General features: G+C 40.9%; 1 protein-coding gene across 2 annotated transcripts in view; it reads right to left on the bottom strand.

Moving 5' to 3' along the window:
* Positions 1-1755: 1755 nt before the first annotated feature.
* Positions 1756-16588, bottom strand: part of LOC131248920 (uncharacterized) — a 35306-nt gene continuing 20473 nt past the window's right edge. The window contains exons 3-4 of one of the 2 annotated variants that reach the window (XM_058249445.1): positions 3286-3470; positions 1756-2333 (exon numbers count right to left, since the gene is read on the bottom strand). In XM_058249445.1, the coding sequence (XP_058105428.1) occupies positions 1980-2333; positions 3286-3470 (539 nt within the window). In that variant the 3' untranslated portion in view covers positions 1756-1979. The remainder of the gene's footprint in view (positions 2334-3285; positions 3471-16588) is intronic. The other variant, XM_058249446.1, reaches the window with a different exon arrangement.

Genomic DNA, 16588 nt, shown 5'->3' with positions numbered 1-16588 from the left:
GAAGAAAATCTTCAAAATTGCAATCGGAAGCTTTTTAGGGCTGGATTCTAAAAGGTGGGTATTTTTTTGTTTTGATCCGTTTTTTTTTTTTTTTTTTTTTCATTTTTATATGTTGTGAAAAGTGTCAAATGGTAAGAAATCCATGATTCTTCGTGTTTTGAATGGAAAATTATGGATTTGGAGTTTCGATTTCGAGATTTGGGGGAGATGGGCCGAGTTGAGGATAATTTGGAAAAATCAAAATATTCCCAATTTTTCCCAAATCGGTTGCAATCTTAGTGTTCAAACACAAAATCAAACATGAATATAACCTAATCTACACATTCTTGGCAATTTTGAGGATTTTTCGAGGAAAAAATATAATTTTTTTTTTGAAAATCCACAGGTATATTTCTAGTTTTCTACTTCTTCTGCTTTTGAATGTAACGCTAGTGTTTCCATATATGTCTTCTTACATTTATAGATTTTATGAATTGAATTTGAATATACTTGCATCAGTTCAGTCAAACAACACCAGATCAGGACCCTATACAAAGGAAACCTATTATGTGCACTTGTTTTTTTTTTTTTTGTGATTTTTTATTTCTAAGTGTGTATTGGTGTCTTTTTTAAATACCTTGAAGTTTCATTGAAAAAATTTGACCAATTTCCCAATGTTTCCCGACAACAATAATAAATTTCGAGATACAATACAACTGATATATCTCGTGCAATAACCGATATGTATCCATATCCCAAGGGTGTCATACATTATGCAATAATGCTATGGAAAACATTGGATGAGCCAATATCTTATCTCTTCCTTGGCGTTCCCCTCATTTTCTCAAGGAAATTCTTGATTAGCTTATGAATCCCCAAATTTGGCGGAAGTTGTAAATTACACAGGGAAGCTAATCAGAGGCGGATAATATGACTAGTCATAAGACCAATAGGATAGACATGTACATAGGACTTCTTTAACTTACTCATAGGATCCTGAGGTCATGTGCATTTTGCCTCCTCGTAGTTAATAAATCACCATACTTGGGGGGTGTTTGGTTTTCCAATTTCCTATGTAATGCAAAGTAAATGAGCCATCATTATTATTTCAAGATGTCTGTTTAAACGAGAATTACAGCTCGCAAATCGAGAGTCAAATACACTTGTAAAGAAAATAGGTAAAGGAAATTGTAATCATTACATTTTTTTTTCTTTATAAAACTACCATTTTTACAGTGATTTCTAGGTGAAACAAACAATGGTAGCAAACTCATCATTGCAGACAAATGTAGGTGATGTCACCATACAATTACAGAAGTAATCATTACCCATTTCTAGCCAATTACTGTTGTAATTGGAAAACCAAACACGCCCTTGGTAAAAAAGAGCAAACCAAAACCAGGAATAACATCCAATCAGACAGACCAAAACTCATTACATATCTCATTAAACAAACAATGGAAACAACCGATGCATGGGAGACTTGAACCGAAGAACACTCAGTTCAACTTGATATTAAACAGGCACATGCAGTTTCCATTGAGACCAAATACAACTTCATTATTGCTCTAGATAAGTATACCCCTTAGTTTTAGTAGCAAAGCTACAACTAATTCCACTTCTTTATGCAGACTACATGAAGCAATAGAGGTTGCATCCTAGCTTACCAGGGGGAAACAAACAATGAAGTAATGGTGGATGTGAGTTCAAATGAAAAAAATTAACACATACAAACAGTGAATGTTACTCATTTCGACTCAACATTGAGGGAAAATATAGATGTAATTTGAACCAATATATTGCACAAAAAAAAACTTCTTTACCAGCAACCATAACCATATGTAGAGAACCCTATTAAGCTCCCCCAAAATTTATAATTTGTTCAAATTTTCATTACAAAAAGGGAATGCATGAAAGGAAAAAACACTCATGTGGGTGACATATGTAGAAACAACAACAGTCTGCTAAGTAAATAGAGGAAAAAATAAAACCAACATACCTCAGCTCTCAAGATCATGAAAAATGGGGTTGGCTTCAAGCTGCACTGAAAATTTCTCAAGAATATCTTTCACAACCTCTGGAAACTTATCTTTCCCTACTTCACCACCATTCTTCTCCTTATTAACATCAGAAAATATCTGATCATAAAGAAGAACCACCGCTTCATTGCCTTCTGATGAAGGCAGGCCCAACTCTAGCCCGTTTTTCTCAAGAAAACCCCTTATTCTTTCCATGCTCCATCTTCCATCTTCATCGGAGTTACAGTTCTGGGCCATCTTTTTTATTACGGCATTCAAAAGCTTCTCATCGGCCAAAACCTGCACTTCTCTTATCGTAACTATCAGTAGGAACTCCTAATGAGAATTTCAAGAACAGGAGACTGAGAATAATTGGCAAAACTTGTGAATTCATAGATTAATTAGAGATACCTTCTTTTTTTTGGTACTATTAACATGTTACAAGGTAAGACAGAGATCAAAGCCTGGATCACTCGCACACATTAAACTGTCTCTACCAGCTCTACTAACGAGCCAGGGACATTAATTAGGGATATAAACTTTGCCAAAATCAATAGATTAGGGAAATGCCATGTTCTTAACAAAGCGATGGTTGCAGATATAATTCAATACAAGCCTGAGTCGTATCAGTTTCAGTGGGAAGTGGGAACTGGTCCAAGTTGGACCACCAATACTTTAAAATTGGGCGACTCTGTCCAACTCATTTTGAATCAAGAGTAATCAGACCAAATTGGGATGAGCCGGATTGAAGACCGAGAAGAGCAGTACAGACTGAGAAGACCAGTATGGACTGAGTCAGACCGACATGGACCGAGTCGGAGTTATAATGTTATATGGACCTAGTCAGGAGCGAAATGTACCGAGTCGGGACCAATACAGACCAGGATCGGTTGGTCTTTTTCTTTTTTTTTGTGCCCAAACAACTCATCCTATATCAGATTAGTCATATCAGTATTGGCGATACAACTCAGTTCAAAACCAGTATGAGACACTATGAAACTGACTTTTAACGCTCACTAGAAAGGTTTTGAGTCATAGTTGTTTGGGAAACATCAATCACCCATATAGACAGAGATCATGCACTGCATGGTTTTCAAAATCAGATAAGCAAAACATTAAAAGCATCATGCCTATGAAGTTTTAACGTCTTTCTTTCCTTTCCCAAACTAACCTTTAGTCTAATCATGAAACCCAGTCATTGTCCAGATTCTAGCGAGCTCAATCAACAATATGAACTGATTAGGTGAACTTCTAATTTTTGGAAATGAAAAGGGATAATAAATTCAACCTTTCTTAGCTTTGAACCATTGATAATCTTGATATCCTGAATGACAACAACATGCTTTTCAGCCAGAGCATCTGCAAGGTCTTGTAGGACAAGCTGGAGTAACTGTGCAAATTGAGCCTGACCCAACTCTTCTTCCCCCTCAGCTCCGTATTTCTTTAAGATGCCACTAAGCAGATCACTGGATTCTGTTTAACAGAAAATTAGAAGTCATAAATCTTATGCAACACACAATTATTAGCATGGAGTTCTGAATTGTGGATTGCCTCGCTAAAAATGCAGAGCATGGTAAGCAACTAGATCCCCGGGGTGTTTCATACATAGGAATTGAGACAGTCAAATCTTAGTATTGAGGCTCAACATTACATAGTAATAAGTAGTCTTCCATGTTCATCTCAATGATTCGGGAGGAAGTTTGGGGGTTTAAACCTGCTTTTTGATGTACAAGCATGACAGATATGCATAAATCTGAGCTAGTGATTCATGCCTTACAAACCCACACATATTGAACAAGCATAAAAACATGATGGCATTAATTTCAATGTGTGATGACTGATGCCACCCATTAAAAAATGTTCAGGTAGAGAAGCATACAAGTGTCATCATACACAATCACATGCAATGGATCTACATTATTACATTGGCACATGCAGACTAGCACAAAAACTTGTAATAACTGCACAAATATGCACGCACTCCATATATTTAACGCACAGCATGATAGATGATAATAGCTATAGCTTGAACTTGACTACTAGCAATTTAACGTGCAAACAGCTATATACTTTACAAAAAAGATAAATTTACAGCTTAAAATCTTCGCTAGGTTTCCACATAATGCAAACTCTCAGTGTGAAGAAAAAGATAAATGGTGGAAATTCAGGTGTTCAATTACATGCAGGTGTGGCATGATTAACAAAGCTGAGAATAATGCAAGAGTTGATTGAGTTGTATTGAGTTGTCTTTTCAATTTTTTAGTATTTATAATTGTATAGATATACCTGTGAGTACTGAGTTCTTAAATTTGAAGTTTCAAATACTTTCAATAGACTTACATGTTCTGGTAATGTTAGTGTTGAAAGTGTTAGTTGAGTTATTAAACTGTATTTGCTTCTCATCTGCATATTGTTTTTATGATTGATCATTGTAGTAGACCCTTTTTTGTTTTTTTGAGAGATTCATTGTAGTAGACCCTTATCTAATGCTTCTAAAGAAAAATGTACTCTTTTTGCATATTGTCGATATGGAGTTAGAAAAAATTGATAGTCACACTTTCACGCAAATAAAAAAAAGAAGCACATGATATGGAATGCTATCACAGACTATGCTCTCCTTGACATGTTGATTGATTAAGTAAATGCAGGAAGGAAAATTGAAAAGACGTTAAGACGGATGTTTGGACCAGTGTTTTAAATAGCGAACAGAGTGTAGCATAGCGTCCACCCCCTTGAAGCGTGAGGCGTAAGCTACTTCTAGATTATTAATCAAGGTACTTGGTTGCACCAATGTCATGATATTCTATACCAGATTAGGTAGATTAATAATGAAATTTAACATAATTTCAGAATATTTGCTGCAACAAAATGCAACCTAAAGTGATAGGAAAGGGCAATGATCAAGTATAAAGGTAAAGAATGAGCAATGAAACTAATTTAATATTGTTATTTATATTATTTTAATAAAAGTATTAAAAATGTTAACTATTTTTTTTATTGGAAATGGAAAAATGTAACAAATCATTGAAAACATCATGTGAGCTACATGGCGTGTAGCGTAGTCTACGTAATGTGTAGCGTATGCAAATTATGATGTAGCATAGGTTACATGCGACTTAAGCTATTTTCATGAGCTATGTAGCGTTAAGCCTATGCTACACCACGTGGTGTAAGCTACATGCTACATAGCATAGCTATTTATAACACTTTGGAAATAGACCCTTGTAGGAATCAATATCGAAGGACTTACTAAGGAACATTGCTGAAATCAATATAAATTATGGCAAAAGCAATACATTGCCATTAAAAAACTAAGGAATTAACATGGCTTTAGTTGGACGAAACAAGAGAAGTGATTGCCGATGATGATGTTTGGGAAGATTACATAGCAGTACAATTTATAATTTGCTATTTGCATTTCCATTATTTGATAAGATAAATTTACGACTAAGCACAATTTATTTATTTATTCGACTAACGCCTACCAAGATTTCCAAGTTCATTCCTTATAAGATGAATGGTGTCAAAATTTTTGTGATGATGTTATCACTGAAAATGAAGCTTTTACACTAAATGTAATTCAAAAGATAATTTGCTCTAAGTGGAGATATAGGTAACCAATTCATAGATTCCAATATAGATGAAAATTCATTCAGTGACATCTATGCATTTGAGTTAGCGAACAAGGGTCTGGGAACATCATTTGCATGTGCTTTCTACTAGAGTTGACACTAACATCACCTCGACAGCCTGAGAAGAAGAAACTGACAATCGCAAAACAAATCAGAAAACAAGTTGCGGAAGGCCTAGCAGACGTTAAATTAGTTGTTCGTGCTTTAAGCGATGAACTCAATGACAAGTCAGATTCAAATGGTACTCTAGAGAGTGTTAGCGTATAGCGTGTGTGGTTAGTGGCTCTTTTAATGTAAGTGCATGTGCACGCTTTCCTCTTTTCCTGCAGTGTACTATATGCTCTATTCTAATAAAACATTGTGTTAGAGCAGGTTAGCTAACACAACATTTCCCCAAACTCTCCTCTTTCTTCTTCTTCTCTCTCACTCCCCTTTTCTCCACACTATAATCATAAAATCATCTTCTACTTGATATCAAAGTGTAGATCCAAGCATTCCGCATCAAACAAGTTGAGAAGCAACACATCACCTTGCTGACATCAGCAGTCGTATAGCTGACATCAGCGTTGTACGGATGCATGGACCCCATTTGAGCTAAAAGTTTGGGGGTTTGATAGATCTTGATTTTAGAAGATTTGTCATGATTTTTTCAGAATTTTTTAGACCTTTCATGGTGTTTTGGCCGAAATAGAGAAATTTGAAAATCAAATCCCTCATCCGTTTTTCTTCGATCTACCTCAAATCGGTAAGCTTTTCTTTGGTCTCTTTGCTCAAGATGGACCGAAATCTTCCTCCCAAGCTACTCGTGGAGGATTTTTTACCTAAGATTCATGTTTGAGTGGGTTTTTAACCTCAAATGGATGTCTGGCTAGGCCGTTTTTCACTCGGTTGCAACAGATCTAATTGTATTTCTTGATATTTTGGATGATTACTATTTGTTTGGGGTTCATCTCTCATTCCCTTGAAGGATTAAGTGAGAAAGAGTTGTTTGAATCAATCCTTCTTACTTGGAGTCTCCTATGGACGACAAAGGGCCCTCATCTCTTGGCATGGACTCCCTTGAATCCAACCCCTTGCAGATTACCTCCATTAAGTTGAATGGTGACAACTATCTTCAATGGGCGCAATCTTTAAAAGTGTTCTTAGGAGCCCATGAGAAGTTGTCGTATATTTTGGATGATCCTCCAAGCTCTATAGATGCTACCTACAAGTCTTGGACAAAGGAAAATTATCAAATTATTGCATGGTTGTTGAATAGTATGGACTCTTCGATTAGCCACTCAGTGATGTTTTTATCATCAACTAAAGGCATTTGGGATACGCTTCATGATATGTTCTCGAAGTTTTAGAATTTTTCACGGGTATTCCAGCTTATTCAAGAAATTGGTCGATTCCAACAAAACTCAATATCATTAAAAGATTACTTTTCAACACTTCGGGGCATGTTGGATGAGTTGGACCCGTAAAGAGGATCATGAACATACCCATAAGCAACGGGATGACATTCGTATCATGCAGTTCCTAGCTAGGTTGAGCCCTGATTATCTTCATGTTCAAGATTAGGTTGTTATGCAGGATCATATTCCCCCATTGACGATAATTTATGCCATGTGCCAATGCGCTACTGTCTTCGCTCTTCCTTAACATTCATTTGTGCCGCCAGAGCGTTCGGCACATCTTGTTGGCGATCAGTCCTCTCTTGGCCTTCGAATACCATCCTCAAGGCGTATTTCTAGTTATGGTGGTCGTGGTAGAGGCCACGAAGGAGAACGCAATCGCGGCGGTCATAATCTTCGTAGACGTGGACGAGGACGTGATGGTTCTTACATTTGTTCGCATTGCGGTGGAACCAATTACACTATTGATTATTTCTGGCAGCTCCATGGTCGTCCTATGTATGTCACTACTTATGTTGCCTCCACAGTTGCTCCTAAGGGATAGTCTTCCACCCCAACAGTTGAGCAGTCTTCTTCAGGGGACTCTCTCATCATTTCTCAAGTTGCATGCGATACCCTGACGCGGCTTCATGTTCATCATATTCCTGAGCCTTCTCATGCAGTTTCGGCCCAGTCAGGTACTTCTCTTCTTACGTCATCCTCTCCTATTTCATGGGTCGCAGACTCTAGAGCGTTCTCCCATATGACTGGTAAGTCACAACTCTTTTCCTCTTATTCTCCTTCTCCCCACACTCAGTATGTCACAGTCGCAGATGGAACCCAAGCTCTCATCTCTAGGATTGGTTCCATCTCTCTCTCCTTCCTTGCCTCTATCCTCAGTATTGCACGTGAATCATTTTCCATTAAACTTATTGTCCGTTAGCTCTCTTACTGAATCATTAAATTATTTCATTACCTTCTTCCATTCTTATTGTTTATTCCAGGACCTACAGACGAAGAGAGTAATCAGTGGGGGGCATGAGCGAGGAGGCATTTATCTTCTCGATGATACACTTGTTGCCACTTCTAATACCCTTTCTCTGAATCAAGAGTCCATGACACGGTAGCACTGCCACTTAGGCCACCCATCAATAGCTAGATTGAGAATCTTGTTTCCCTCCTTATCTGTCACTAAACCGTTATGATGTGATATTTGTGAATTGTCTAAACATAATCGTACTACGTTTCCTCCTAGCTCTTCTGGGAGGAAACCTCAACCTTTTATTTTGTTTCACTCGGATGTCTAGGGACTAGTTCCGGTTACCTCCACTTTTGGATTTAGATGTTTTGTCACATTTATTGATGATTATTCACGCATGACTTGGGTTTATCTTTTGATATCAAAAGTGAAGTGTTTGATGCGTTTAAAGTGTTTTATCATGAAGTGTGCACACAATTTCAATGTTCCATCAAAACCCTCCATTCTGATAATTGGGAGGGATACATGTCTACTGCCTTTTTGTCCTTGCAGGAGCATGGTATTTTGTCTCGAACGTCATGTGCTCGCACATCTCAACAAAATGGTATCGCAGAACAAAATAATCGTCATCTTCTTGAAGTTGCTCGCACCCTTCTCCTTAGTATGCACCTACCTAAACATTTTTTGGGTGATGCTCTTCTAATTGCTACTTCTGTACGACAGTAAAAGGTTCCCTCTTCAATGCGGAAGGTAGGTTTCAAAAAGCGGTGGGGTGATTCATCAACTGATGAATCTGGGAAAGCACAGGGCTCTGGTTCGAACTTGAGAAGCCAAGGCATCAATAATGCAGACAAACCGGCTCTGCATTTGCGTGAAGCCGACGCTGTGGATGTACATGAGAAGGAATGGGAGGAGGTTCTTCATTGGAAAAAAGGCTCTATTGCAACAGCAGCAAGGAACTGCCGGGCTTATCCTACCCTGTTTGTGAAAGGTTTCCCAATGGGTTGGTTCCCTCTTAATATTGAAAGAGTTTTCGGGTGTGCCAGAGCAGTCATGGATGTTGTCATGCCTGAAGATCGGCAGACCGGCAAATACAGAGGGTTTGCTTTGGTCCGGATGCCATCCGAAGCGAAGCTTGCCCGAGCGATTGACATGCTACATGGTGTGAAGTTTGAGGGGTGCCCGCTATTAGTTCAGAGGGCCAGATATGGTCCCTATCCCATCTCATCTTTCAAGCCTCCCTCCTCAACCCCTAAGGTTTACATACCTAAGTCTCACCTTCCTCCACCTCCCTCGTCCTCCCCCCCCCCCCCAATGTCGGAGGCCCCCTCCTTCAAGAAGGTCCTTCTTCATCAGCACCAACATCAGGACAATCCTTATATCCTACTCGCTACTTCTGATTCTCCCCCAAATCCTCCGCGCACTATCCCTGTTTCTGATCCCTTCTTGGATAGGATGGGTGTTCCTATCACGGTTAATATGGAGCAGTTTCAAAAGGCCTAGGATGATCTTAAAGACTTGTTGATTATTATCTGTAAAGAAGGTGCTTCCGTCTCAAGTGAGGGCTTGGATATCTGAAACCACGGGATTCCGTCCAGGTAACTATAAGATTAAACCGCTTGATTATCAAGAATTATGGCTTAAGGTTTGTCCAGGGGTTAATCCTGAAATGTTGTTAATGGCGGGCCATCTTCATTCGGGAGGGCCAGTTGCCAGAGTTATGAGATGGAGGAGTTTTCAATCTTTGGTAAGGAAAATGTCTGGTATCAGGTTTGGGGTATTCCTCTGGAATTATGGTACGACGAGTTTTTTATTGTTGTTGGTGCTTTTTTTGGTTCTTTCCTTGAATTGGATGAGAAGACAAAACTTGGAGAAGAGATTGGGGTTATCAGAGTTTGAGTTAGACGACCAAAAGGCGTTGTTTCACCATCGTCGGTGAAGGTGATTGTCGATGAACGGATGTTGGAGTTTCTGGTTATGATGGAAGTTCCGGATGCTCCGAGCCCTCGGTGGGGCGATCTTTGGCGGGTTAGGGAAGATCCTACTCCGGCGCCATCGTTGAAACAATCTAACATGGAAAGAGTACAGCATCCATGCTCTAGCGGAGCACCAGTTCGCCACACTGACACCGCCAGCAGACGAAGCGACCGAAGCCCTCATTCGATCGAGCCACGTGGAGACCCTCAGCCGTCTCGGCCGCCCTCGCCAGTTCTATTCCCCTCTCGTATCTCAAGCGCACCGATGATGATGTCGGAGCCAATGACGCGTGGCCTCACGTCAGCTACGATCGGGCACTCGGATACGCCAACTGCCGCTTATCCAGGGGATATAGTAGCGAATCCCCCTCTTATCCAGTCAATAGCCAGGAGTCGTCAAAAATCTCAGTCAGCTGCTTTTCAGGGTCCCTATCCTTTTCCGTCCTCAACACGCTATACGGGACGCGTGGCAAAGGATGACATTTTGGAGGGGATTTCTTGTCCGGATGCTCAACAGGTGGCAAAGATAAGTCTTTCCCCTGTTTCTTCGCGCCCTCGGGTAAGCGGATAAGGGTCGGGTCCGGATCCGAATCACCGCAATCTTTCAATCCCCAGCCTTTCACCCATTATCCCATCAGCAATGTTTTCTTCCCTTCAATCGTTGGAATCTGATCCTCAGGTGGATTCGACTGATCTGGCCAACTCCGATTGCAGTCCTTCTGATTATCTCTCTCAATCCTCTTTTCCTCTATCCCCCTCGCGCTCTTTCAGCCCTCCGATCGACGCACTGGAGATGGGTCCGCTTACTCTCTTTCAAGATAATCGGTCTTCCGACATCCTCATGGCAAAACCCTTGCAGATGATAGCTAACTCTCAGAGTCTTCCACCCACCTCGGATACATCTCGATCTGAGCTGTTAGCTAAGATTCAAAAGAAACGTTGGCTTAGAGAAGCCATCGGCAAGGTGGGGCGGTCCCCCGATCTGTCTTTTGGAGACAGATTAGAGGATTACATTGCTTTGTTTCAGTGCATAGAAAATAAAGGTAGACCTATTTCAATGAGTAGAACTCCAGGTCAGCAGTTGGCTAAAAGGTCTGCATCCCGTGAGCTTCAACGTCTTGAAGCTAGTCCAGGATTCATTTCAGCTTCGATGTCCAAATCTAGGAGACAAGGTATCCAGGGAAGCATAGCGACTCCATGAAGATTGTCTCTTGGAATGTCAGGGGGGTGGGGTCCAAGCATAAAAGAAGCCTAATCAAAGCCTCTTTAAGCAGAAAAGATCCTGATGTTGTATGTCTTCAGGAGACTAAAGTTCCTTCGTTCTCAGACAAGCTGTTGTATTCTCTGTGGAGGCCTATTGTCGCTAAATGGCTGACTTTGGATGCGGTGGGGAGTTCGGGGGGGGGGGGCATCCTTGTCGCTTGGAAATCGTCCAAATGGACCCTTATCTCGTCCCACAGCAGGACCTTTTCGTTATCTATTGTTTTCCAAGATAAGTTTTCTTCTGTTCAATGCCTTGTTTCGGTTATTTACGGGCCTAACAATAACTCTCTTAGGTCACTTTTCTGGGATGAGTTAACTCAGGCTAGACGTCTATTTCCAGGTCCGTTTTGTGTAGTGGGAGATTTTAACCACACAGTTTGGCGAAGGACCACTCCAGAAGAAGAAGACCTTCCACTGCTATGCATCGATTCTCCGAATGGATTCAGAGTGAACAGTTGGTTGATTTGCCGCTTATGGGTGTTAGATTCACCTGGACAAATGGTCGTGCGGCTCCTATTTAGTCTAGGCTGGATAGATTTCTCGTCTCTCCAGAATGGATTGAGATCTTTCCGACAACCCAACAATTGGACCTTCCGCACACCACGTCTGATCACTGCCCTATTTTCCTCAGTGTGGATGACGACAACTGGGGCCCAAAACCTTTCAAGTTCAACTCTTCTTGGCTTCAGATTGATGGTCTTCGGCAGAAGATTATTGCTTCGTGGGTATCTTTTCAGGTGAAGGGTTTCGCAGGTCATATCTTTCTTGGAAAACTACGCCTTCTCAAATCCAAGATTAAGCAATGACGGCAGGAGGAAGCCATTAAACGGCAGTCAGAATTCGATGCGCTTCTCGTCGAGCTTCAGAAATTGGATTCTAATTTTGAGGGAATTTCGTTGTCTAAACAATCCTTATCCAAGCGAATTTCAATCATTCAGACTCTGTCGAATAAAGCTCTCGAAGAAGAAGAAGAAGCTTCCTGGAGGATTAAATCTCGAGTTAAATGGATTGCTGAGGGGGATAAAAATACAAAGTTTTTTCCACAACATGGCCAATATGCTCGTGTGGGCTAAGGCCATTTTTAGTATTTCTGAGAATGGGAATAGAATTGAGGATAGGAATGTGATCAAGGAGCTCGCCGTCTCTCACTTCTCTGCTCTCCTATCGTCTGATAATTGGACACGCCCTCGTCTGGATTATCTCGATTTCAACAGATTGAATGAAGAAGAAGCTATTCTGCTCGAATCCCAATTCTCTGAAGAAGAGGTTAAGGCAGTTGTAGATGCGCTGGGTGGGGACAAGTCTCCGGGTCCGGATGGGTTTCCGTTGTGCTTTTATCAACAATTTTGGGATACTATCCGTCAGGATGTCCTTCTGTTCTTACATGAATTCTATCTTAGAGGCAGATTATCAAAAGGTTTGGGTGCCACTTTTATTTCTCTAATCCCCAAGGTGGCGGGCGTCTTTCTCTGAGTACAGACCAATCAGTCTGATTGGTAGTCCCTATAAAATTCTTGCTAAAGTCTTATCTATGCGGCTCTCCAAGGTCATTGGAAATCTCATATCGCCTAATCAGTCTACCTTCATTAAAGGTAGACAAATCACGGATGGTGCTCTTATTGCCAACGAAGTGCTCCATTCATGTCACAGGTCCAAATCTCAAGGTATTTTCTGTAAGCTAGATTTAGCCAAGGCCTATGATCATATTGATTGGGACTTTCTGCTATATATGTTAGCCCGGATAGGGTTCGGGGTCAAATGGAGACAATGGATTGCCGCCTGTGTTGGGTCCGCCCATTTCTCTATTATCCTAAACGGGTCTCCTAAAGGTTTCTTTAAAAGTTCGCACGGATTGAGGCAGGGCGATCCTCTCTTCCCTATCCTGTTTCTAATTGTTGTGGAAGCTCTGTCCCAAATGCTGAAGAAAGGGCAGGAGAATAATATTCTTCGTGGTATTGTGATGCTGGGCATGGCTGATCCCCTCACTCACATTCAGTTCGCGAATGACACTCATATGTTCTGAGGCCTCTCACGAAAAAATCGATAACCTCCTAACTACGTTGCGTTGTTTCAAAGCAGTTTCGGGTCTTAGGATCAACATGAGAAAGTCGAAGTTGCTTGGTATTAATGTCCCCCTTCCCTCGGTCCATAAATTGGTCGATTCCTTATGCCGTGTTGATTCTTTTCCAACTGTTTTTGTTGGCATGCCCCTCTCAGTGGGCGCTCCGCCGACGCATATGTGGGACAGGGTAATCACAATTCTAGAAATATTTGGCTTCTTGAAAATGCAGGTACTTATCCTTGGGCGGTCGTCTGACGTTGATCAAATCTGCTCTATCAAGCCTCCCCCTCTACTTCATGACAATGTTCAGATGTCCTGGTCCGGTTCTCAGGCGCATGGATAAAATTAGAAGAGATTTCCTATGGTTTGGGAAGGAAAATCAGAAGAAGTTTCACTTGCTTGAGTGGAAAGAGGTTTGTAAAGTCTTCAGGGAGGGTGGGGCTAATGTCAAGAATCTCCATCTTATGAATTCAGCTCTCTTGGGAAAATGGGTTTGGAGATTTGCAGCTGAAAAGAATGCTCTATGGGTTTCGATAGTTAAAGGGAAATATGGCATTTCTCAGGGAGGATGGTGGTCGAGGAAATCTTCGTATTACAAGGCTTCTCACATCTGGTGAGGAATTCTCAAGGTCAGACAGTCGGTTATTGATAATGCTACTTATGCGCTAGGTAATGGCTCTTCGATTCGATTTTGGAAGGATATTTGGATCGGTGAAAAACCTCTCAGATTTTTATTCCCCCTGATTTATCACATCTCTCCAGACAAAGGAATTTTTATAAATAGTTGCTGATATACTATGTCAGCGAACACAGTTTGGGACATCAGATGCACTCAAAATCTTTCTGATAGCGAAGCTATAGAGTATGTGAATCTGTTGGAGTATATACATCACTCTTCGATCTCTCCCTCTCTGTCTGACAGTATCATCTGGCCGTTAGAGAAATCTAGCGCTTTCTCTATTAAATCTCTTTATAAGATTATTTACCCAACTACGCAGGATCACTATGTCGCCACTCCGTGTATTTGGAAGGTTCAGGTGCCACCTAAAGTCATTTGTTTTGGGTGGTTGGTGGGTCGCAATAGAATTCTTACCATCAATAACTTGGCCAAGAGAAGAATGCCGATTACCAATATTTGTTTAAGTTGCATGCGTCAGGCGGAATCGGTGAATCATCTGTTGGTTCATTGTGTGTTCATATCCTCCATTATCGAAGACTTTTGCCAACGTTTCTCGGTCGGTGTTCGCCTTACTTAGCTGCCGATTTGCTAGTCGCTTAGAATGGGCTCAAGCTTGGGAAATTGAAGTCTACAATATGGCGTATGGCCATTCTCGCCATCTGGTGGGCCGTGTGGGAAGAAAGGAATAACAGATGTTTCAACAACTCTTCTTCTTCTGCTATGTTTGTCGGTTCTAGGGCTAAGCTTTTGGTGATTGAATGGGCCGCTAGTGTTAAATCTCTGAAAGTTGTGGATTTTAGTTTCTTAGGTCCTTAGGTGCTTTCTGCTACCTCAGCAGTTGGGCCTTTTGTTTTTGCTGTTTTTTCTATTTTTTTGGTTTTCTTTCTTTTCGTCTCTTGTATCTGTTCCTTCTCTTCAATGCATTTTCAGTTTGTTGCCTTTTAAAAAAAAAAAATTTACTACTTTTCTTATTAATCATATACCATCACATATCCTGTCTTACAAATCTTCATTTACTATATTGTATCCTCATGATAATCCATTTCATCTATCACCTAAAGTTTTTTTATTGCATATGCTTTGTTCAAATTTTGAATGGAAGTAATGATAAACTTAGCCCCAGGGCAATTAACTGTGTCTTCTTAGGGTACACTCGGATTTAAAAATGGTATAAATGTCATGACCCCTTGACTCACAAGAAATATGTCTCTCCCGATGTAACCTTGTTTGAGGATATTTCTTTTTTCTCAAATCCAGGTCGATCACTCTGTGATCCTCTTGCGAGTCAGGGGAAGCATGACTCTTATCATCTTCCTCTTTCCACTAGTGATCACGGGAAAACTCATCTCCCCTCCGTTCAGCATCCTATTGGTGATTTGGGTGACCCTAAGCCTCTGTGGTTGTATCATCGTCGAGATAAATCTTCACACGCTCAACCATCCACCCTTTCGCTCACTTTGGATTTTGGCTCAGGTGACTCTCCTGCCTTGAGTTTATATCTCCCCATTGCCTTGCGCAAAGGGTTATGATCTTATACTCAACATCTCATTAGTAATTCCGTTTTATATGATCATCTTTCACCGTCTTTTTCAACTTCCCTTTCATCACAGACTATTCCTTAGTCTCTCTCACTGTCTCACATGCTCTTAAAAGTCCTGACTGGACGAAGGTGATGATAGAAGAAATGTCTGCTCTTGAGAAAAATCATACTTGGGAGCTTGTGCCTCTTCTTTCAGGGCATAAACATGTTGGATGTCGATGGGTTTATATGATCAAGTTTCTTCCAGACAACTCCATTAATCGCTATAAAGCCTGTCTTGTTGCTAAGGGTTACACACGAACTCATTGTGTGAATTATTTCGAGACATTCTCTATGGTGGCTAAGCTTAATTCAATTCGCGTTGTGATCTCCTTGGCCGTTAATTTATCATGGCCCTTGTTTCAACTTGATATTAAGAATGCATTTCTCCATGGGGACCTTACAGAGGAAGTCTACATGCATCACCATCCTGGCTTTGTTGCTTCCCACAACCCTGCGCGTGTATGTCGGTTGAAGAAGGCTCTTTATGGACTCAAACAATCCCCGCATGCATGATTCGAAAAATTTAGTCAGGCTCTCTTGCAATTCGGCTTTGTTCGTAGTCATGTCGATCATTCCCTCTTTATATGTTGTTGATCGACGGGCATCATGGTTCTCATTGTGTATGTGGATGATATTGTTCTGTCGAGTAGTGATTCGGTTGGAATGTGGGAGGTCAAAGAATTTTTAAAGACCGAGTTTGAGATTAAGGATCTTAGTCCTCTTCGCTACCTCCTAGGAATTGAAGTTGGTTGCTCCTCATCCGGGTTGGTCTTGTCACAACAAAAATATGCGTTTGATCTTCTCATGGAGACCGGCATGTTGGGGTACAAACTCGCTACCACCCCCATGAATACTTTACAGAAGCTTTGACCAAATGCTGGTGCTCTACTTTCTGATCCCAGAATGTATCAACGACTTGTAGGCCGGCTTATTTACCTGACTATTACTCGCCCAGATCTCTCCCTTGCGGTGGGCATCGTTAGCCAATTCATGGAAGTTCCCTGTGTTTCACATCTCACGGCTGTATACTGCATACTTCGGT

The sequence above is a fragment of the Magnolia sinica genome, chromosome 6 (genome assembly GCF_029962835.1).
Source record: "Magnolia sinica isolate HGM2019 chromosome 6, MsV1, whole genome shotgun sequence".
In the NCBI taxonomy this organism is placed as follows: domain Eukaryota; kingdom Viridiplantae; phylum Streptophyta; class Magnoliopsida; order Magnoliales; family Magnoliaceae; genus Magnolia; species Magnolia sinica.
Note: the sequence above shows the minus strand (reverse complement) of the source record. Positions and strands in the feature narration are given on the sequence as shown.